The 22,364-nt window shown below is 33.3% G+C and overlaps 2 protein-coding genes across 2 annotated transcripts; one reads left to right on the top strand and one right to left on the bottom strand.

The window, feature by feature from the left end:
- The first annotated feature begins 185 nt into the window (after window positions 1-185).
- On the top strand, window positions 186-1,268 carry LOC120135584 (glutamine synthetase nodule isozyme-like). The gene is made up of 6 exons (XM_039151847.1): window positions 186-257; window positions 389-429; window positions 514-617; window positions 743-790; window positions 867-1,062; window positions 1,137-1,268. The coding sequence occupies exons 2-6, from the start codon at window positions 406-408 to the stop codon at window positions 1,266-1,268; spliced, it is 504 nt and encodes a 167-aa protein (XP_039007778.1). The 5' UTR covers window positions 186-257; window positions 389-405.
- Window positions 1,269-2,853: 1,585 nt separating this feature from the next.
- LOC120135583 (OPA3-like protein) lies at window positions 2,854-20,895 on the bottom strand. The gene is made up of 4 exons (XM_039151846.1): window positions 20,647-20,895; window positions 19,586-19,702; window positions 18,663-18,749; window positions 2,854-3,044 (listed from the first exon to the last, which is right to left on the bottom strand). The coding sequence occupies exons 1-4, from the start codon at window positions 20,773-20,775 to the stop codon at window positions 2,943-2,945; spliced, it is 435 nt and encodes a 144-aa protein (XP_039007777.1). The 5' UTR covers window positions 20,776-20,895; the 3' UTR covers window positions 2,854-2,942.
- Window positions 20,896-22,364: the final 1,469 nt, after the last annotated feature.

The following is a 22,364-nucleotide window of genomic DNA, read 5'->3' as shown; positions in this document are numbered from 1 at the left end:
AAGTGATCAAAACATAACCAAAACGAACTATTAAGTATGATTTAGATGACAAACAGAAAATAACTAATAGGTGGTGATTTTACCCTATATTTTTGTCTGATGTCATCAAACTGTTGACACCTGGAGGTTTTATAAATAGTTGAAACCAAAAACCCTTCTCTGTACAACCATCTTTCATCTCTAGGATTTGTTGCTCTCAGACCTTGTTAACCTTAGCCTCTCCGACACCACCGTCAAGATTTTTGCTGAATATATATATGGTATGTTGTTTCGTTCTCTTAACATAAAATTCAGATTCCGTTTCTAGACAACCGAGTCTTATATTGGTTGTTGATTAAATACTGAACACTTTCTGCTATATCTATGTGATGAATTGTGGGACACTGCAGGATTGGTGGGTCTGGGATGGACCTTAGAAGAAAAGCCAGGGTAAATCTATAACTATATCACATCTATTCATTCGCTTTTGATTAGTATTTTTTGTTTATGATTTGTATGGGGACATACATACAGACTCTTCCTGCCCCAGTATATGATCCTAAAAAGCTTCCAAAATGGAATTATGATGGTTCAAGCACAGGCCAAGCTCTTGGGGAAGACAGTGAAGTCATCTTATAGTATGCCTCTTCCATTTCTCATTTTCCATAATTTGATTGTTATATATATATATATATATATATATATATATATATATGCATGTATGTATGTATAAGTCTTCATGTCTTTTTGTTTCTGAAAACAGTCCACAAGCAACATTCAAGGATCCCTTCAGAAGGGGCAAAAACATTCTGGTATGTCCCTTAAATTGCACGTACATGAATGAATCAGAACTCAACTTAAAGCCATGTTTTGTTCCTAAATGTGCCGGTGATGTGTGATGCCTATACTCCTGCTGGTGAACCAATTCCAACAAATAACAGATACAATGCAGCCAAAATATTTAGCCACCCTCAAGTTCTTGCTGAAGAGCCCTGGTATGGGATAGAGAAAGAGTATACTCTGCTGAAAAAGGACGTGAAATGGCCGATCGGATGGCCTACCGGTGGTTATCCTGGACCTCAGGTAAACCATTTTTATCTCCCTTTTTTAAGGTCCGAGTTCTGCAAATAACTGGGAATGATTTTGGGGGTTCATAGGGACCTTACTACTGCGGTGTTGGTGCGGATAAGGCCTTCGGTCGGGACATCATCGACTCCCAATACAAAGCCTGCCTTTATGCTGGTATCAACATTATTGGCATCAATGGCGAAGTTAATCAAGTTACTTAAGTGGTTAAAAGAATTATTGTTATTTCTAGATGTCTTAAGTTCGAGCACCAGAGACTGTAAGATATTTAAACGTTTATTGTTAAATAATTAAAGATTTTTAGTACATATTTTATTATTTGTAACCATCTTAATTAATAAAAAAAATACTACATTATTTTTAGTTGTTAACCGAAGTGTTTCTTAATTTATAATTATTATAAGATAATTTCTTTTTCAAAATTTGTTTTTATGGAGAAAAGAGAAGCATGTGGCGATAGATCATATGCCTAAAACTGTGCGCCCTTCTTTATAAAGGGGGAAAAAACAAAAATATACCAAAACGGATAAATTTAGGGGTACTACTTAATATTTACTTTCTGTTTTTATTTTTTATTTTTTATCAATAATTTACCTTTTCAATAAATAATTGTTTAATATTATTTTTAATCTTTAGTGCATATGCTGCTTGGTTGATAATGCTGATAATACTAGAAATATTTAAATTATAATTTTAAAAAAAAATTCTGAAAGTTGGAATGAAAAATACAACTTATAATGCATTTTCCTTGTTACGAAGAGAATAACGTGTGATTAAAAAAAAGAAAAGAAACCGACTTTCTTAATATGCTTAATAACTAAAGGGTAAACTAAAACTAAACATGAGATCGCTCAATTATAGGTCTAATAATAGATAAGTTGGTTTTTAAATTATAATTATATCATTCAATAAAATATTATTATAAATAAGTTATTTTATCCTTAAAATTGAGATGAGCGTCTAATATATATTTTTAGTCTTAATACTTATGTATTTTATTAGTTTTTTATTAAGTATTCGTTTGTTTTACTGAAAACAGTTTCCAAAAAATAAAATCTTGAAAATGAATTACATTTCTGGAAAACATTTTTCAGAAAATATTTTCCAGTGTTTGGATGGTACATTGTAAAATGTTTTACACTTTTTGGTTAATTTTTCTAAAAACAGTTTTTAGAATCTGTTTTTAATAAAGAAGCCTACATATTCAATATGTTTTTATTATTTACCTTAGTTTTAAAGGCTCATTTTATTTTTAAATAATGATATTTTATAAAAATATGTATCTTATTAGTACATCAAACTAAATTTTAGATAATATTAATAATTTATGTTGATTGTGTTATAAATACACTATTTTAGGTTAAAATCTCCATGATGTTTATTCATTTGTATTTTTAGAAATGAATTTCAATGTATAATTAATATTATGTAGGTTTATTTGAATTAATATTAATAATATAAAAATATATTATAAAAGTTTATAAATATTATGTAGGTTTAATTAATAGTACACCACATTAAAACAATAGTACATAACATTGTAATAATAATAATAATAACAATAGTGTCAAAATATATAATTAAAAGGTTTATAACATTAAAACAACAATAATATTCAACCGTAATATACAATTATATATGCATCAAATTAAATCCCTAAATCATAAGATATTACAGTGTGCTCAAACTCACAACAGAGTATTTTTTTTAATAGAGAAAATCTTGGAGGTAAAATAATGAACATTTGCACTGCATTTGCAATAAAAGCAGCATATTTAGAATTCCCTCTCACTAAAATTACACAATTTATTTATCTATTTTAACTATTTTAACATGAATTACTATATATCTAAATCAATGGTGAAAAAACATTTGAACTATCTAATAGAATTCCTTTGGTCGCTTGGTTCCAGCTCTTCAATTTTTTGTTTAAGCAGCTCAACTTCTCGTGCTAGATCTTCATCTTTTTGTTTCATTGCCTAAACAGTAGACAATGGAAAAACGACGAGTTATAATAAACCAAGCAATGATGACAACAAGCATCATTGCACAAACGCACCATGAGTAAAAAATTAATCACCTCAAAGTGCATCATCGCAAGATTGAACCCATCGGTGTTCAGTACTAAAAGCTAATTGTCGTAACCGATTTTCGTCCGGGCACGAAATATTATACTTGGCGGGAAAATTGATGTGAATAAATGGTTTTGAAAATAATTTGGGAGTCGCCATCGGCCTTTTGGGTCAGGTAGGTCGAATACCTAAATATTATTTTTTAAAATAGTTTTAAGAAAACATCAATTAAAAATGAACTGATCTGCGTTTATAACCAAAAATTCGTTCTTTTTAATAATAAAAAGGGATTCGTGGTCGGTTACGTTTAGGGAAGGATTAGCACCCCTACAACGCCCAAAATTGGTACTTTTTAATTATAAATTGTCTCTATTAAAAATTTCAAAATATATTTAATTTATAATCTTATTATTTCGAAATTATAAAAATGTTTATTTATTTAAAAATATTGGAAAAGAACTTCTAGGTGCCTTAAGACAGTTCTTTTCTTTGATATTTAATTAAATAATATTTTTTATAATATTTAATTTTAAAATACTAGAATAGGACATCCAGTTGTATTAAGACTGCCCTTTTCTTCGATATTGAAAAATAAATATTAAAATAATTTATTAAAAATATATATAACTAATTATTATATATATTTATAACTATATAATTATAATAAAAGTATTTAAATATATAAACAAATAAAACAATAAAAATACAATTAGAACGATATATTTAAAAGCAGTAAAATAAATGAAAACATTTAAAATTAGTGACTAAAATATAGTAAAATTAAGATTAAAAATCTAATTCATAATTAATCAAAAATTATAGGGATTAAACATGCTATTTTCTTATTTTATTAATTTAGTGACTAAAATAAAACTATATAAAATTCGGATATTAGATTAAAATAAATTAAAAATATAAACTCGAGATTAAAATATTAATTATTAAAATTAAGGGACTAAATATGTTATTTATCCTAAATATTTATAAATATGGTTAAGGGCTAAAATATAAAAAAATAAAATTTAGAGACCAAATTAAAAGGATTATAAATTTGATTTAGTGACTAAAATGTAAAGATTACAAGTTAGGATGGCTGCGGAAAGGGTTTAACCTTTACCAAATTACACAGGTACCCCTCATCAAAGCGGCGTCGTTTTGATGAGGGTATTAATACCCAAACGGCCGGCCTCCCTTGGGCTATTGTTTCATTTTGTCTGGTTTTGCTTCTCTCTCTACAGAGAGAGAAGCTCTCATTTTCCTTCACCAGAGAAGAGAACCGGTCTCCGTTTCCGGCGACGATCGCCGCCGCCGGCCGCCGTCTCCGGTAGCCGGAGATTACCAAACTACACCAAATTAAAGATCTCAACTCCTAAAGGCCAAATCCAACCTCCTTTTACCCTAAATCCCCTTAGATCGACCTAGATCTAAGGTTTTTTACCTTTGACTCTCGACTTTCCGATGGTACGAGGAGACTCTGATGACTGCAGTTTCCTCGGTAAGTTTCTCTCTTCCCTTCTCTTTCGATATTTGACTGTTGGGTTGTTCTGTGTTGGCTTGCTGTGGTCCCTCTTTGTTTTTGTCTCTCCGTTTTTCTCCCCTTCCTTCTTCCTCCTTTTTCAGGTTTGGTGGTGGCTTTTTATAGCCACCACAGTGCTCGGATCGGACCAGTCCCAAGAGGGAAGCTTTGGTGAGTCACCATAGCTATGGTGGTGACTCACCATAGGGCTTCAACGTGTGTGGCTTCATGGCAACGGCGGGCTTAGACATCTGGAAGTGGAGGTGTCGGCAGTGTAGACGTGGGGCGGCTGGAACTCACTGGAAGCGGCGGCTGGGAGCTAGGGTTTGGGCCGGTTTGTAATTATTATTATTTTTAATATATATAATAATATATATAATAATTATAATAATAATAATAATAATAATAATAATAATAATAATAATAATAATAAATAAAATGGGTAAAAAATTAGTATCTTCAGCTGCCCCTCTTTGCTCATTCTTGTGTTAACAAGAATAGGGCAAAGACGAAAAGATAATAAATTTTTTTATCTATTTGACTTCACTTGATTATGATGGCAATGTTGAATAAATTCTTCTTTCTTCAGATGAGTTCTTCTCATTATGAACTTTCCGCTGGGGATGATGTTGACCTATTTCCTTCTGTGATAGAGTCATTCAAAAGGTTGAACAAGCTCTTTTCATTGTGAACTTCTTCTTTTTCAGATTAGTTCTTCTCATTATGAACTTCTTCTTCTTCAGATGAGTTCTTCTCATTATGAACTTTCTCTGGAAAAGCTGATCTATCAAGTGATGGATTTGAATAAAAGGTTGAACAAATTCTTCTCATTATGAACTTCTTCTTCCTTCTTCAGATGACGAGTTCTTCTCATTATGAACTATACCTGGCAATGTTGATCCATCAAATGATGAATTCAAACAAAAAGTTGAACAAGTTCTTCTCATTATGAACTTCTTCTTCCTTCTTCAAATGAGTTCTTCTCATTATGAACTTTCTCTGGAAAAGATAATCCATCAAGTGATAGATTTGAGCAAAAGGTTGAACAAATTCTTCTCATTATGAACTTCTTCTTCCTTCTTCAGATGAGTTCTTCTTATTATGAACTTTCTCTGGAAAAGCTGATCCATCAAGTGATGGATTTGGGAAAAAGGTTGAATAAATTCTTCTCATTATGAACTTCTTCTTCCTTCTTCAGATGAGTTCTTCTTATTATGGACTTTCTCTGGAAAAGCTGATCCATCAGATGATGGATTTGAGCAAAAGGTTGAACAAATTCTTCTCATTATGAATTTCTTTTTCCTTCTTCAGATGAGTTCTTCTAATTATGAACTTTTTCTGGAAAAGCTGATCCATCAGATGATGGATTTGAATCTTTGCTAAAATTTTGAAATTCCTGTCAAATATTCAACATGGATAAAATGAATGAAAATGCTCCTATTTTGCAAATGTCTAAATATGATGCATGAATGTTGATGCAATCTTCATTTGGCTTCAAAAATGGTGAACTTGGTTTTCCTCCACTTCATCATTTATTGTCAAGGTCACTTCTGGATATCAGTGTAGAGCTTGCATTTCTGCAGAATCATCTGATTAACTTGTATCTTTATGTCTTCTTTGCTTCATGAAAGTCTCTGAAGGAATGTTTCATTTGTGGAACTCTTGCTGTAGTCAGAACTATGACCTTGATGTCCTATTTTGTCTTGGATAAAACTAATTTTCTTTTCTTGGACTTGTGCAGAAATCTGATAAAGCTTTCATCTTTGAAAAGATAATCTGTCATCTTTAAAAAGGGAATCTATCATCTTTGAAGAGTGTAGATGTAGATATGCCTGACTCAACAATGATTAATTGGGAGTAGAGTCTGTTCTGTTTTAACTCTTGAAACACATCATAAGGAAGATTTATTCCAATTCCTTTCATATTTCCATATATAATCAGATCTCAAATAAGGCAACTTGGATCATATCATATCGAAATGCTTAACAACAACATGTCATTCAACCTTAGTTGGTACTACTAGTTTCCTGTTTAAAATTTTAATTCTCCTTCTGTGGAAAGAAATCTTCATCTTGTATCAATAAAGGAAAACCATATGATAACAACATTGGTTTAACACCATAATCACTGGTTCGTAAAACATTTGACAACAAATTCTTCATCTCCTGAGGCTTCTGCTCGAATTGCTGGTCAATAAAGCTCTTTGCATGGTTTTCAAAGTTTTTGTATGATGTCACAAAACCACTTGAGAACAAAACTCAGTGGGAATACAGGTGAAATACTGGTATGACCAAAAATAGTTGGTCAAATTCACAAAATGCTGGTGTCGAATTGAATAGGAGACACTAACTTGATCTCTATATCATCCTGGGCAAGGGCAAATGTAATACTGATCACGTTTTCTTCTGTAATGAGCATTGTAGAAAGTAGAAGTACTTCATCTATAGGATCCATGTACAGAAAGATATATGTGGAATTCTTGCTGCTGGGGATGAAACGCACATGATAAAACCCAAAATAGATAAAAATTCAGTTCATTCCTGGCTGGCAATAAAAACCCCAATAACAACGGGAATAACAGTAATATAAGTGAATCGAGTCTCCCTTTCCAATGTCATCGATTAAGCGAAAACTATTGTGAAAAACAGCTTCGTAATTCCAACAGTATGGTATGAAACTAACTGCCAGGAAATCTCAAAGAAATATTTTCAATTGTCACCGACACAGAGAATACAAAATTCAAAGCTGAGATCTCGAGGAACTGAACCCTGGATCGAATAGTCTGCATGGGGACCATCTTTATTCATGCAACCATGATGTAGCTTAACAAAGAACACGCTGTCATGTGATACATGGTTAAGAAGATTGGGTACTTGAAACCATACTTGCTGAGTAGATATTTGTTCAACAACATGATCATAATATAACTGCTTGATGAACGAAGCAGTTATGTATAGTCAGCTCGATTATCACTGTTTCACCATTTTCATTCTTCACACCTTTCTGTCTCATTGGAAATATTTGTTCAAGTCAATGATCTTGACACAAGATGTTGTGGGCCTTCAGCATGCCCCAACATTGGCTAATACAACAGTTCTGATTCTGATTGAAATGGGCTTTCAGCATGCCCCAACATTTGCTTCTTGTTAATCTGAACCTTCAAAATGCCCACATGGATCTGTCTGAAAGAACCTTTAAAATGCCCCAACATTTGCTGATACAGATGTTAAAAGTGTGCTCAACATTACTTCTTGTTGAGATGAGCCTCCAAGAATGCCCAAATATTCATATTGTTGTGAGCCTTTAAAATGTCCCAATATTCTATTTTTGGTTGAAAATGGGCCCTCAAGATGTCCCTCTAGATTTGTCTGATTCACTCTCAATATAAGTTTGACTGAAATGTCATGATCCCTACAAGGTTCAATTTTGACAATACACTGTGGTGGTTACTTGTGGCTTTATTCGTGCTCCAAATATGTTTATCCTGAATACTCTCATTTTGGTGTCACTAAACAATAATATTGTCAAGTAACTGGAGAAATTCTCTTGATATTGTCACAAACTTAAGAAGTACTCAATTATTCTGACAGAAACGTCTGAGATATGTGTCTTCTGAATGAGGTGACCATTTTCTGTATCTGGAGGGATTTAGTCGGACAGAGTAGTAAAAATAGCTTGGTAATCCGTTCCAGGCTGACACAGTGGCTTATCATCTTTCAGTGAAGGCCATCTCTGAAATATACTTTTCTGTGGGAGAGAAACCAATTTATGCAAACAGTAATCTGATGCAATGGCAAGACTACATATACAATGGTACAAGCTCATCAAAAATCCGCACCCATGCAACATGTTGATCCTGATAACAACTCATCTGATTATGAAGCGATCTTTCATGATGATTTCACAGATATTGATAGTTCTTCTGATATCGAGGAAATCATGAATTCTGATTCTGATGAGGAGAATAAACTGTTATACTTGACAAAAATGGGATTCTCAGAGGTTGAAGCTTCAATAACCATGGAGAGATGTGGTTCAGATTCATCAATTGCAGAATTGACAGATTTTATATGTGCTGATCAAATGGCTAAGGTTACTGATGCACTTCTTATGGTAGAAGATAGGAAGCCATTATGCAATGATCCCAATTACAAGCAAATGCGAAACTTGGGCTATGATTTGTGGAAAAGGAAGAAGCAGAGGAAGCTTGAAAAGAAGCTTCTTAATGAAGATGATCATGCAGTTCATCTTTCAATTCCAATGATCGGTTCTGGGTTCCTACCGAATCAGATCAGATAACTCAAAGAACACTTCCAGAAGATGCTATTGGGTCTCCTTATTTCTACTATGAGCAAATTCATCTTTTAAATCTAATGATTGGTTTTGGGGTTCATACCAAACCAGATCAGATAACTCAAAGAACACTTCCAGAAGATGCTATTGAATCTTCTTATTTTTACTATGAGCAAATTCATCTTTAAAATCCAATGATTGGTTTTTGAGGTTCATACCAAACCAGATCAGATAACTCAAAGAACACTTCCAGAAGATGCTATTGAGTCTTCTTATTTCTACTATGAGCACATGGCACTTGCTCCAGTTAATGTTTGGACTGGAATATCACAGTACTTATTCGATGTAGAGCCAGAATTTGTAGATTCGAAGCATTTTCATGCTACTACACTGAAAAGGGCTATATTCATAATTCTGCCAATTGAGAACAGATTTTCTCTTATTTTGCTTCCTCCATGTGCTGATGCTTTTCCATTGACAAAGAAATGATGGCCTTCCTGGGATCCAAGAACAAAGTTGAACTGTTTATAAACATGTACAGGAAGTGCCAAATTGACAGAAAGGATCTGTAAGGCTCTTGAAGCTTATGACAATGAGCCACCTTCGAGTGTCCAGAAGTATGTTCTTGATGAGTGCTGAAAATGGAATCTGGTATGGGTTGAAAAGAATAAAATTGTTCCACTTGAATCTGATGAGGTGGAAATGCTTCTAGGTTTCCCTAAAAACCATACACAAGGATCTGTATAGAGACATGTTCCATGGTGGTATCAATGTCCTGTCTCTTTTCTCTAGGATCAATGATGCAGAAGTTGCCTTTTACTGTCTTGGCATACTTTTGAAAACAGATGTGCAAGAACTGAATGATGATCGGTTGGAGCAATTGATGAGTAGTTTTGTCGAATTCGACCTTGTTGTAAGTGGCATCCAGCGTAACAACCTTACTGGAAGAAATAAACATCATTGTGATGGGCTTAAAGATTTTTGTTGGTGCATTTACTTGCAATGATTGCTACAACAAACTGTCTCTTCTGCTGCTTCAATATATCCCACTCTTTTCGAATTATGGAACGGTTTAGTTGACAGTAAAATTTGTCATCTTCAACTTTTGGAATCCTGTAACCAATGTTACCCTATATAAAAGGCCTATAAGGGTAGATTATGTTCCAATGTCTTATTTTGTGCCATAAGTCCTCAAATTCAAATTCAGCAATCTTCTGAAGGACATAATGAATATCATCTTGACAAAGAAAATGATCAGCATAGAAGAAGTAGCAATAATGTATCAAGACTTGAGCCAGCATCACGGTATAACCAGAGTGCAGGTAGTGACTTATTCATGGCTTTATGATGTAATCTTCTAGAGAACATGAATTGATGGTTGGGGAAAATAATCTTTCTGGTGATGCTTATCGCCCTCAGCATGAGATAAACGATAATCTTTCTTGATGAATTGCTAATGTCATAGGAGAGTGTCACAAGTTCAATTCTCCAGACTTTCTGGCTTCTTGGGCCACTTGCCTTCAAAAATGTGAAGCGCTTCATTCTTCTGGCTTCGTTCATTCTTTTTCTACAACAGAGGTAGAATAAGCAACAATTGCTTTAAGGACCTTCCTCATTTGAGACTGTACTGTTTGAAAATGTTTTTTCTCATTTCTTTATTGAAGAATGAAAGAATTTTGCAAAGTATTACCCCTTTCAGGTTCACAATATAATCGAATCATAAACAATGAGTTTAATGAATATCAAATAAATCAACTACACTTTTAAATCATTCAAAAATCATAGTCCTATGGCAAGTGTCAAAATTATTGATTGATTTGAGGTGTAGGTTAATTTTGGTAAAGTAGGTTCTTTCAAGTTGGTTCAATATGTCGCTTCGGGCTTCCACTAACTTGAAGAAATGGTTGTTATGCTCATCTTGTAGAGATGCTTCTCGTTTCCAGAATCTCAGAAACGTTTTTGAGATGTGTGGTGCTTCATTAAGAGCTTAAGATCGTCTCTTATGTCGTTGTTGCACCATTCAATATTCGAGCCGTCTTTTCAGGTTTTCAACTCGAATCCTCATTTGGTTTCAATATGTTATTTAAAAATTTACATCTTGAACCCCCCTTTATTCATTTTTCATATCATGCATTAAAGATTTTAAAAACCAATTTTTGCAAATAAAAATCAATCTTGAGAGGCGGAATGAATTATGAAGATATTCTCTTTTACTTAGAAATCCATGTACGATTAAAATGGACTTTTCATGTACGTAACGTAGGCCATGGCTTATGGTTATGAAAAAAGGGATAAAAAGGCCCAAATAAGTGTTTAAGGGTCATCAAACCAAGGATCAATTCATTCTGATGCCATCAATCTTGTTTTGTTTGACTTGGATCTGCCTTGCTGGGGAATTTTCCATCAACTGGATCCCTCAAGACTGCCAAATTTTGGATTCATTTCCATTTTCTCATATCTCCAGCATTTCTTGCTCTTCTTGTTTGTACTTGATCAACCTTGTAACTTGAGGCTCAATAAATCACCCATCTTGATTCAATTTTCCTTTTTCTTTTTTTTTCTTTTTTTTTTCTTCTTTCTTTGCTGGATGAGTATAATACTTCAATTGCTTTGAGCACCTCCTTCTTTTGCATTTTGGAGTTTTTCCATTATTCTTGATTGGATTGATCTTCAAGCACTCTGTATTTGACATACTTTGTAGTTCAAAACTTTCATGACTTCATGGAAACTTGTCTTCGTAATAAAACTGTATTGACAATCTTTATTCTTGTGAGCCAATATCCTTTACTTTGCCCCCCAATGTAGAGGGTGATCCTTGGTTAGGGTTGAATTAGAAGAAAAATTATTCATGCTCAAATGGGGACAACAAAGGATATATATATATATATATATATATATATAAGATAAATGAAACAATGCCGTTCATCATCTCATACACAGAAACCTTTGTAAAAAGAGGTATCCACAGGGGGATTAATATTCAAGATTAACTTTATTTACAAGAAAAAAATGTAATTAATGCATGATATATTTATTTCAATCAATCACTTTCCCCTTCTTCTTTGAGTATGCCCTAATCACTCGAAATTATCATCAATGAGTTGGTCCATGATGCCTCATCTCGTCTCTTCTTGCAGTAAAATTCACGAATAGTTGAAAGTTTGGTTCTTTTGATGTCTTTTGGTTTATGATGGTTTTGTATTTGGAAGGACAAATGTGTGACTTATAAAGTCATGTATATGGTGGAAGGTAGTATCATCAATCAATCGACTCTACCCGAGAAGGTAAACATCTAGAGTTTGTGTCTCAAAAACAGGTAGAAACATTTCTTCAGAGTCTCAGATAAATGTAGTGTCAGGATTTGGTTTTGGTAAAGGTCGAGTAATTGGTGTTGGATGGGATATGGAAGATATAATTTTATCACTTGCCAATAGATCTATAACTCTTGCAAATTTAAAAGAATATTTAATCTACTTGATACTCAATAATCTCAATATTAAAACTTGATTCTTTGCTCATAACCATAAAAGCAACACAATTTATTTTTTTGCACAAAAGGCGGAGAAAGAAACAAAAAAAAAACAAGTTCAAACAAGATGCTGAAAGTAGAAAGGTACTACAATGGTAAATAATACTTCCACTTGTTTATGCATCATTACTCCTCTATTGTTGGGTGTGTACTTGGCCCAGGATTTTTATCCTTATTTGCTCCCCATTTCTTGATCATTTCTTGTGTCAAGACTCCCTTATCGACGAGCGTCTCTATTTCCTTTAACAGTGACCAATAATTCCCTGTTGAATGTCCAGATACTCCCAAGTGAAAATTACAGAAGCTATTTTGATCATAGCAATGAGCATAAGGCATTGGTGACACCTTCACCAATCTTGGTGTAATGTATTGACCTTTAACAAAATGAGGGTACAGGTCTGAGATAGATTCTTGAAACACCTTTAGAGTTTTTCTCGCTCGCGAGGCTATCACTTTCTTTGATCGTTCTGAACGAATGAATGCTCTCACGTTATTGAGGGGGTTCTGAATGCTCATTTCAGCTATAACTGGGGTAGTATTAACCAGACTCCTTAAGTTTCCCCTTGCCTTACTGGTTTTCGGAAAATCTGATATAGGTATCTGAGGTGTCTTCTGGGTTATGTTTGCCTCATTCTTTCTTAGACCTATAGGCCAATCTCGAATTACATCCATGGGAGCCTTTTGATTTCTTTTCCCATTTTCTTGTGCCTGATATTCTTCGTAGGATTTGGTTATATTAATTTTTGTTGCAACAATGGTTTCTGAACATTGAACCTTAACCCCTTCTTTTATCTTGCATTTTTGAATTGCTTGCTCTAAAGGGTCTTGGAAATTTCCCTTAAGGTTACCAGGAACCTTAGTTGAACAATTTGGAATTATAGTCTGATTTATCCAAGGAACTTCCTTATAGGTCCAATTCTCATTTGGAGGCCATTGTGATTGATCAAGTTGTGGAGTAATTGATCTGGTTGAGAGCATTTTTGGATGCAATTTTTCACTCGAACAGTGGAAGGGAGGAACTTGAAATCCATGCACATTCTTTTTCTTCTTGATCACTCTATAAGGTTTGGCACCATGTTTAACTGAATAAGATCTCATTGAATTAACCCCAGCTTCTTTCTTGACTTTAGTATTGTCAGAGCCTCTTATCTTGCCATTCTTGATAGCCATTTCGATGATTTCTCCACTTATGATGATGTCAGAGAAATTATTAGGGACAACCCCTATCATGTGATTAACATAAGGAAATTTTAATGTGCTGATGAACAAAGTAGTGAACTCTTTTTCAGTCAATGGTGGATGTACTTGAGAAGCAACGTCTTTCCATCGTTGTGAATATTGTCGAAAGCTTTCATTGCACTTCATATTCATGCTTTGCAACATTGTTCGATCAGGGGCCATATGCCATATCAGTCATGTGCTTGTATTGACCCAATAAAGCTTGAGCTAAATCCCTCCAAGAACGTATTTGAGTACGTTTTAGTGGATTATACCATCTGGATGCAGACCCAGATAAACTGTCTTGGAAACAGTGGATCAACAACTTTTCATTTTCTACATAGCCAGCCATACGACGACAATACATAGTGATATGATATGAAGGGCATGTGGTCCCATTATACTTCTCAAAATCTGGAACCTTGAACTTTGGTGGAATAACCAGGCTAGGGACCAAACTTAGTTCTTTGGCATCAAACCCATAAAATGACTCAACTGTCTCTATAGATTTTATCACCTCTTCTATATTTTCCAGTCGTTGAGTGAATTTTTCCTTCTCAACTGATTTGTTTAGGTCAATGACCTTATTACAAAATTCATCAGGCTCCAACTCAGAAATAGTAGGACAATTAGTGGGGAATGATGCTCCAGCTTGATATGGTGAGTTCTTAACAGCAAAATAAATTGGTGACTGAATTTCCTGGGGTACAGAGGTGAACTCAGGAATCTGAACAGGTGTAACACCCAAAGAATTTGTGGGGTTTTCAACAAGACTCTTTCCAGCAGTCAAATGCTTATCAATCATTTCTTTCATATTGTTCAATAGATCGATCTGAGAATTAGCTTCGATTTGTACCAACTTGCTCCTCAATTCCTCTTGTATTTCTTTCTGCTTTATCTCAAATTTGGCTAGCCTATCTTCAGTTTCTTTAGACATTTTTCTTGTGTCGTGCTGAGCGTTCTTGATTCAAGGAAAAACCAAGATCACTTCGTTTGAAATCCTTATTTTAATGAATGATTGTTTTAATGTATTATGACATAAAAAATGCAAATGCCAAATGCAAATGTAAATATGTGAATGTAAAAATGTAAATGTAAATTATTTAAAATACCAGAATAGGACATCCAGTTATATTAAGACTGTCCTTTTCTTTGATATTGAAAATAAATAAACATTATTATTTAATTAAATATGTTTTAATGCATGATGTAAATTTAAAAATGTAAATGTAAATACAAACGTAAAAATGTACAATTGCAAAATACAAAAGCATGTATGAAAAGGTGTTACTCAAGAGTGATCATCTTAGAACAGATTTCATTGAACGCAAAAGTTTCGGTACATCAAACAAAACTTTACATGTAGGGATATATTTCATTCCTAACTTCTCCAAAGCCAAATTAGTCTCCATTCATGCTCAAAAAGTTGAGTCTTCAGTCTGCTTCATCTCCTTATAAAATCAACTAAATCTATCATTTAAGAACCATATTGCTTGTCTGGACTGCAACTTCTTCTATGATATTCTCTTTCATTTTCTGTGTCACTTCTCGGAGTTGCTCATTTTCCCTTGTAAGAGATCTTTTCTGTCCAAGAAGTTCTTGAACAAGATCTTCATATATGTTGCAGTTCTTTTTCAGCTTGGTAACCCCTGTTATCCATTCTTCTGGGGTACTTCCTAGGCCAGCATTTTGAAAGGTTTGACTGATCTTCTGAAAATCTTCATGCATGGTTTTCATTTCTGTGCTTAATTTCTCGTTTTGGTCGTTCAAGTCCTTCAAATAACATGCTTGAGCTTCATAAAAATCTCCACTACTCTGAATGTCCCGACTGATACTCTTACCATAGACTGCTTTTGGTATCAATCTGGCAGAATCTTTATGGATTACTTTTGGTATTAATATAACCGGTTCTCTGTGTGCAGAACTTCCCTCGATCCTCGTAATTTCTTCAGGATGTCTTTCCTTGGTCGTATCATATTTTGTTTGATCATAAAACTTTTTGTCCATTTACGATTTCTTTCCAATATGGTGAACAGTCTTTCAAGCCAACACCTTTTGGTTATGCCATGATCATGTAATGCAAACAAAAGAAATCAATATGAACAGATTAGAGCAATGTAACATGCATGAAAAAAATAAGAAAAAATAGAATAGTTAGTACCAACTATAAAAATCTATCTATCAATGTATAAATCTTAACCTCATGCTTTCTAGTTCCATGCTTTATTTGGAAAAATTAACATAACTGCATGATTTCTAGTTCGCATGCATTTATTCAGAAAAAAGAAAAGGAAATAAAATAAATTAAAAGCTAGAGCTTATTTCTCCTTTGTGTATACCTATGAACAGAGGTTCAGTATTGTCTTAGATCAGGTGAATTTCTAGGGTTTATTATATGCAGAGTTTTAGTTCTAGGAGTAAAGGTACTCGAATTGTCCTTGTTGATGCCCTTTTGGGCTGCCAACCCTCAATCATAGTCCACTACAGACTTAAGCAGACTGAGTTCAATTCGAGGGGACACATTTCTCTATGCCTGACACGGAGAATAAATTCTCACGAAGACAAAAAGCATATGAACCCCGAAAGTTACTTGCTAGGTCTGACACGGAGAATAAATTCTCACGAAGACGTCGCTTTCACTCCCACTTAAAAGGGACAAACTCAATTATAGAGCTTTATGTAATGCAAGTGTTGTGTGTGAGGAGAAATGTTCAAACCTCTAACAGACAAATAATGAAATAAAATACTTGCAAATAAAATGAAATATTAATAAGAAAATATATAAATACTATGAAAATAATAAGTATATATATAAAAATTTTGAAAAGAAAGAATTAAAAATTAAATATATGAATTTTTAATTTTCTAATTGATAGAGGCAATTAATAATTAGTTTTAAAGTTTGACCAGTCCCCAGCGGAGTCGCCAAGCTGTCGTAACCGATTTTCGTCCGGGCACGAAATATTATACTTGGCGGGAAAATTGATGTGAATAAATGGTTTTGAAAATAATTTGGGAGTCGCCATCGGCCTTTTGGGTCAGGTAGGTCGAATACCTAAATATTATTTTTTTAAAAGAGTTTTAAGAAAACATCAATTAAAAATGAACTGATCTGCGTTTATAACCAAAAATTCGTTCTTTTTAATAATAAAAAGGGATTCGTGGTCGGTTACGTTTAGGGAAGGATTAGCACCCCTACAACGCCCAAAATTGGTACTTTTTAATTATAAATTGTCTCTATTAAAAATTTCAAAATATATTTAATTTATAATCTTATTATTTCGAAATTATAAAAATGTTTATTTATTTAAAAATATTGGAAAAGGACTTCTAGGTGCCTTAAGACAGTTCTTTTCTTTGATATTTAATTAAATAATATTTTTTATAATATTTAATTTTAAAATACTAGAATAGGACATCCAGTTGTATTAAGACTACCCTTTTCTTCGATATTGAAAAATAAATATTAAAATAATTTATTAAAAATATATATAACTAATTATTATATATATTTATAACTATATAATTATAATAAAAGTATTTAAATATATAAACAAATAAAACAATAAAAATACAATAAGAACAATATATTTAAAAGCAGTAAAATAAATGAAAACATTTAAAATTAGTGACTAAAATATAGTAAAATTAAGATTAAAAATCTAATTCATAATTAATCAAAAATTATAGGGATTAAACATGCTATTTTCTTATTTTATTAATTTAGTGACTAAAACAAAACTATATAAAATTCGGATATTAGATTAAAATAAATTAAAAATATAAACTCGGGATTAAAATATTAATTATTAAAATTAAGGGACTAAATATGTTATTTATCCTAAATATTTATAAATACGGTTAAGGGCTAAAATATAAAAAAATAAAATTTAGAGACCAAATTAAAAGGATTATAAATTTGATTTAGTGACTAAAATGTAAAGATTACAAGTTAGGATGGCTGCGGAAAGGGTTTAACCTTTACCAAATTACACAGGTACCCCTCATCAAAGCGGCGTCGTTTTGATGAGGGTATTAATACCCAAACGGACGGCCTCCCTTGGGCTATTGTTTCATTTTGTCTGGTTTTGCTTCTCTCTCTACAGAGAGAGAAGCTCTCATTTTCCTTCACCAGAGAAGAGAACCGGTCTCCGTTTCCGGCGACGATCGCCGCCGCCGGCCGCCGTCTCCGGTAGCCGGAGATTACCAAACTACACCAAATTAAAGATCTCAACTCCTAAAGGCCAAATCCAACCTCCTTTTACCCTAAATCCCCTTAGATCGACCTAGATCTAAGGTTTTTTACCTTTGACTCTCGACTTTCCGATGGTACGAGGAGACTCTGATGACTGCAGTTTCCTCGGTAAGTTTCTCTCTTCCCTTCTCTTTCGATATTTGACTGTTGGGTTGTTCTGTGTTGGCTTGCTGTGGTCCCTCTTTGTTTTTGTCTCTCCGTTTTTCTCTCCTTCCTTCTTCCTCCTCCTTTTTCAGGTTTGGTGGTGGCTTTTTATAGCCACCACAGTGCTCGGATCGGACCAGTCCCAAGAGGGAAGCTTTGGTGAGTCACCATAGCTATGGTGGTGACTCACCATAGGGCTTCAACGTGTGTGGCTTCATGGCAACGGCGGGCTTAGACATCTGGAAGTGGAGGTGTCGGCAGTGTAGACGTGGGGCGGCTGGAACTCACTGGAAGCGGCGGTTGGGAGCTAGGGTTTGGGTCGGTTTGTAATTATTATTATTATTTTTTTAATATATATAATAATATATATAATAATTATAATAATAATAATAATTATAATAATAATAATAATAAATAAATAAAATGGGTAAAAAATTAGTATCTTCACTAATCACCTTGAAAGTCAACAAGATTGTGGAGAGATTTACTCAATCAAACAATAAAACAGATGAGTGAATGAGAGAGAAGGATCCATTAGCGTAGTAACATCTATCAGAGATAAACAAATACCTCCAATTCTTGTTTGCGCTGCTCCTCTTTTCTTGCTTCAGATCTGGAGCTCCTTTGTACCTCAAAAATAACAGCAGCTCCTGCAACCTATAGAGAGATACAGTTTAAGTACGCAAAGTTTTGGTTCAATAAGCCATGTAAGAATTAGAGGTGGGAAAGTGTATCAGTAAAAGTGCTTCACCCTTAAGCTAAGTATGAGAGTAAAATTCATCAACCAAAAACAGTGAAGTGATTTTCCGTGTCCCAGAGTTTCTATTCACCCTAAAAGCTATTAGCATCTTTCCAAGCTGTCTAATGTGAAAGGATATTTTCTTAGAAGTTTGCTTGTGGTGGGAACTCACTGTTAACAATAAGAGGATTCAATGTGAGAGCATCCTCTCGTTCATATGCCCTTTTCGACTATACTCGATCTTATGGCCATAGTAGGGCTTGTGGATCATTAAGTGTAAAGAGAGTATTGTTTCCTACTAGGAGCTGGATGATCATAGAACCTAAAAGTCATTGGTATGTGTTTATGTGTTCCTAGGTCAATTTAAAGCAAATAAATGCTTTAGTTTCAACACAACACCATGAAATACTCAGGAATAAATTTTCATCTTCGATCTTCATAAAGCCATGGCAACTAGACTAATGAAGCTGAAAATTCAGACCATTCATCAGTAGGGTTCATGTACCAAACCAACCAGCCTTTTCAATTTGTCCATTCATTTGCTACATCAGAACTTTAGGCAAACTGAACCTAAATCAGTGAAAAATAAAGAACAACCTTTTTAAAAAAATAGTAAAGATGCTCTGCTTTTTAGCACTCGTTTTTTCAGTGAAAGAAATGACCCCAAACTCTAGATGGGAGGAATTGTAATTACAGACCCTAGTGGTAAGTTTGAACAAGATGCCAGAGTAGTAAAATTAAACAGTGAAAGTACCGTGAACACGAAGAGCTCCCCCAGAAGATCAGCAGCAGCCTTGACAGCTTTCTCCTCATCCAAAGAGGAGTAATTGATTACCATCCAACGGAACATTGCAACTAATGTATCTTGCTCCTACATCCCATTATCACATAAGGCTTGGATTTGGCCAGTGAAGTTAACCAAGAAGTGTATCGCAATCACAAATTTTATTACTAAACAAAAGACACCAACAAGAGTGATCCACCTACTTGCAAATATCAAGATAATTTGCACAAATCAGAACCCAGCACATCAAGCAGTCAACATATACTACTACGTAACTGTCATCGGCTAGCAAGATTTGTAAAACTTAAAACATCCACTAAACCTATTTAATCTCCTTAGCTATATGCAATATCAGTCGAATTCATTAGAAATGATAAAATTTATTTGTGCAAGACTATACCCTTTGATGTTAGCACAATTCCAACACAAAAAATCATATCATATTATCATAGTTTTTACAGGAAACCTTAAAAAAGTGTTGATTCATCTGTGAGCTACAGTTTTCACAGGAAATAAAGTTAAAAGGGAAATTTATCATACTATATTTCATTAACAGTTGAACAATAAAGAAAAATAAGCATCATAAAACTTGATTAGAGCTGAAATAATAGACATTAATCTAATTCAAAAACCGAATTAAGAATTAATCGATTTTTTTCCAGTAAATCAAACTTCCAACAATTCATTCCTATTCAAAACCACATAAAAATTTTATTTTTAAAAAAGAATACATGAAGGACTCTCACATGTGTTTTATTACCGCTTAAATTAGCATCTGAACCGGCAGAAATCGAACAGAAATCAATCAAATTTTAGGAAAAACATATCCAATTGGTAAAACGAACGCTTCGGTTGAACCTATTATGAGCAATCTGCAAACTTCAATGAGAACAAAGAACAATCAGGGGGAGAATTTTAGCTCGCTCAATCCAGAGGAAAGAATGCGAACACGAAATCAACAGGGGGAGAACCCAGACATGATAAATTGATAATAATCAAAAAGGGAAAGAGATATAGAAAAGAGAGAGAACCTGGGCAATATTGATGATGAATTGGCGGATTCTGGGATGTAAACTAGCCTCTTTCTTGAGACGATTAGCAATGGGTTTGCAAGCGGTTTTTAAAGCGAGAGTCCCTAGCTTTACTACAGGTAGTATCATCTCCGGTGAGAAGATGACCGTCCGCCTCGCCGGTGAGAAGGAGCCACTGGATCACGAGAATTTTCGGTGTGGAGAGAGGGAAGGGGAAATGAAAGGACTGTGTGAAGGGAAAATGACTTACCATTCTTCAAACGGTAAGTCATTTTATGGTGGAGTGGAACTAAATCATTAGTGTGCGTTTAGTTAAGTGGGAAATGAAAAAATATTATTACTCATAATGTTGTATTTTGTGTTTGGTTGACTTAACAGGAAGGAAGATTATCGTGTTTGGTTAAAAGAATAAAATATTATTTGAATGTATATTTAACCAAATTGTCCTTATTATATATTTGTTTTTTTAACAATTGGAAAAATATTTATATATTTTCTTTAAAAATTTAAATTCTAAAATTATATTTTTTTACAAAATTGAAAATATAAAAAGGATTAATGAAAGGGTAAACATTTATTTTAACCCTTGAACTTCATATAAAATTTTAATTATAGACTTTTTGTAAATCTAAAATAGTTTAAGGATAAATTTGTAATTTAATATTCGTAGAATTTTTATTATTCAATGAAAGAAGAATGATATTTTTGAAAAAAAATTTAAGGGCATTTTAATCCAAAACGCCGGTAATCCAATAATACTTAAGGGAAGGGAGATAATAACATTTCCGGTAATATACCCCAAAAAATCCACTATTGATAATATAACATTACCGGGAATGACATTCCCGGCCAACCAAACGGGAAATGTGGATTTCATTCCCATGGGAATCTCACATTTCCCCCACCAAACACACCATTAGACTTTCCTATTTTATGGAACCAAACACTAGAAAACGGGAAAAATATTTTAATGTTTTTCCCAACCAAATGGATCCTAATTTAAAATAATTCAATAAATTTAATCATTCATATTTAAAGATTCTATCAATTTAGTCCATTTACGATATTATCAAATTAAACAAGCCCATCAAATCAGTGTACTAGTTGGGTAATGGTATTCTGCCATAAATCAACAATAAGTTAATGTTATATTGTTATTATATTAGGAAAGTAACATTTATGAGAGAAAAATAAGCAATTTAGAAGAAAAGCAAATACTTAAATGACAACATTTTTAAATATGACGGGTTGAATTTATGAAATTGTTTTGGATTAAGATCAAATTGATGAATTGTCAAGATTTTAGGTACTAAAACTATTATTATATCATATCACATTATTGTTCCGTATAATATATAAGAACATAATAATTTATTGGGTAAAGTACACAAATGGTCCCCGATTATAGGGTACTACTTTATTAAGTCCTTAATTATTAAAAGTTATAAAATAGTCCTCCAACTATATAGTGTTGCTTTGTTGAGTCCATTTACCATTAAAAGTTATAAGCCTATAGTCGCGTTTTAAAGTGCCGCTAAAATACTTATTGTGCACAAAAAAAACCACAATAAGTACTGGCTAAACAAACGCCATAAGTGTTAGCGGCATTTTATGTTAACAAACGTTGCAACAAGTCATGTTCTTTAATGATGTTTTGTATACAAATGTCGTAAAAAGTCATGTTCTTTAGTGGTGTTTCACATACAAATGCCGCAAAA

The sequence above is a fragment of the Hibiscus syriacus genome, unplaced genomic scaffold, assembly GCF_006381635.1.
Source record: "Hibiscus syriacus cultivar Baekdansim isolate YM2019G1 unplaced genomic scaffold, ASM638163v2 tig00110610_pilon, whole genome shotgun sequence".
Taxonomy (NCBI): Eukaryota; Viridiplantae; Streptophyta; class Magnoliopsida; order Malvales; family Malvaceae; genus Hibiscus; species Hibiscus syriacus.
The sequence above is the reverse complement of the archived record's forward strand: the minus strand, read 5'-3'. Positions and strand labels throughout refer to the sequence as shown.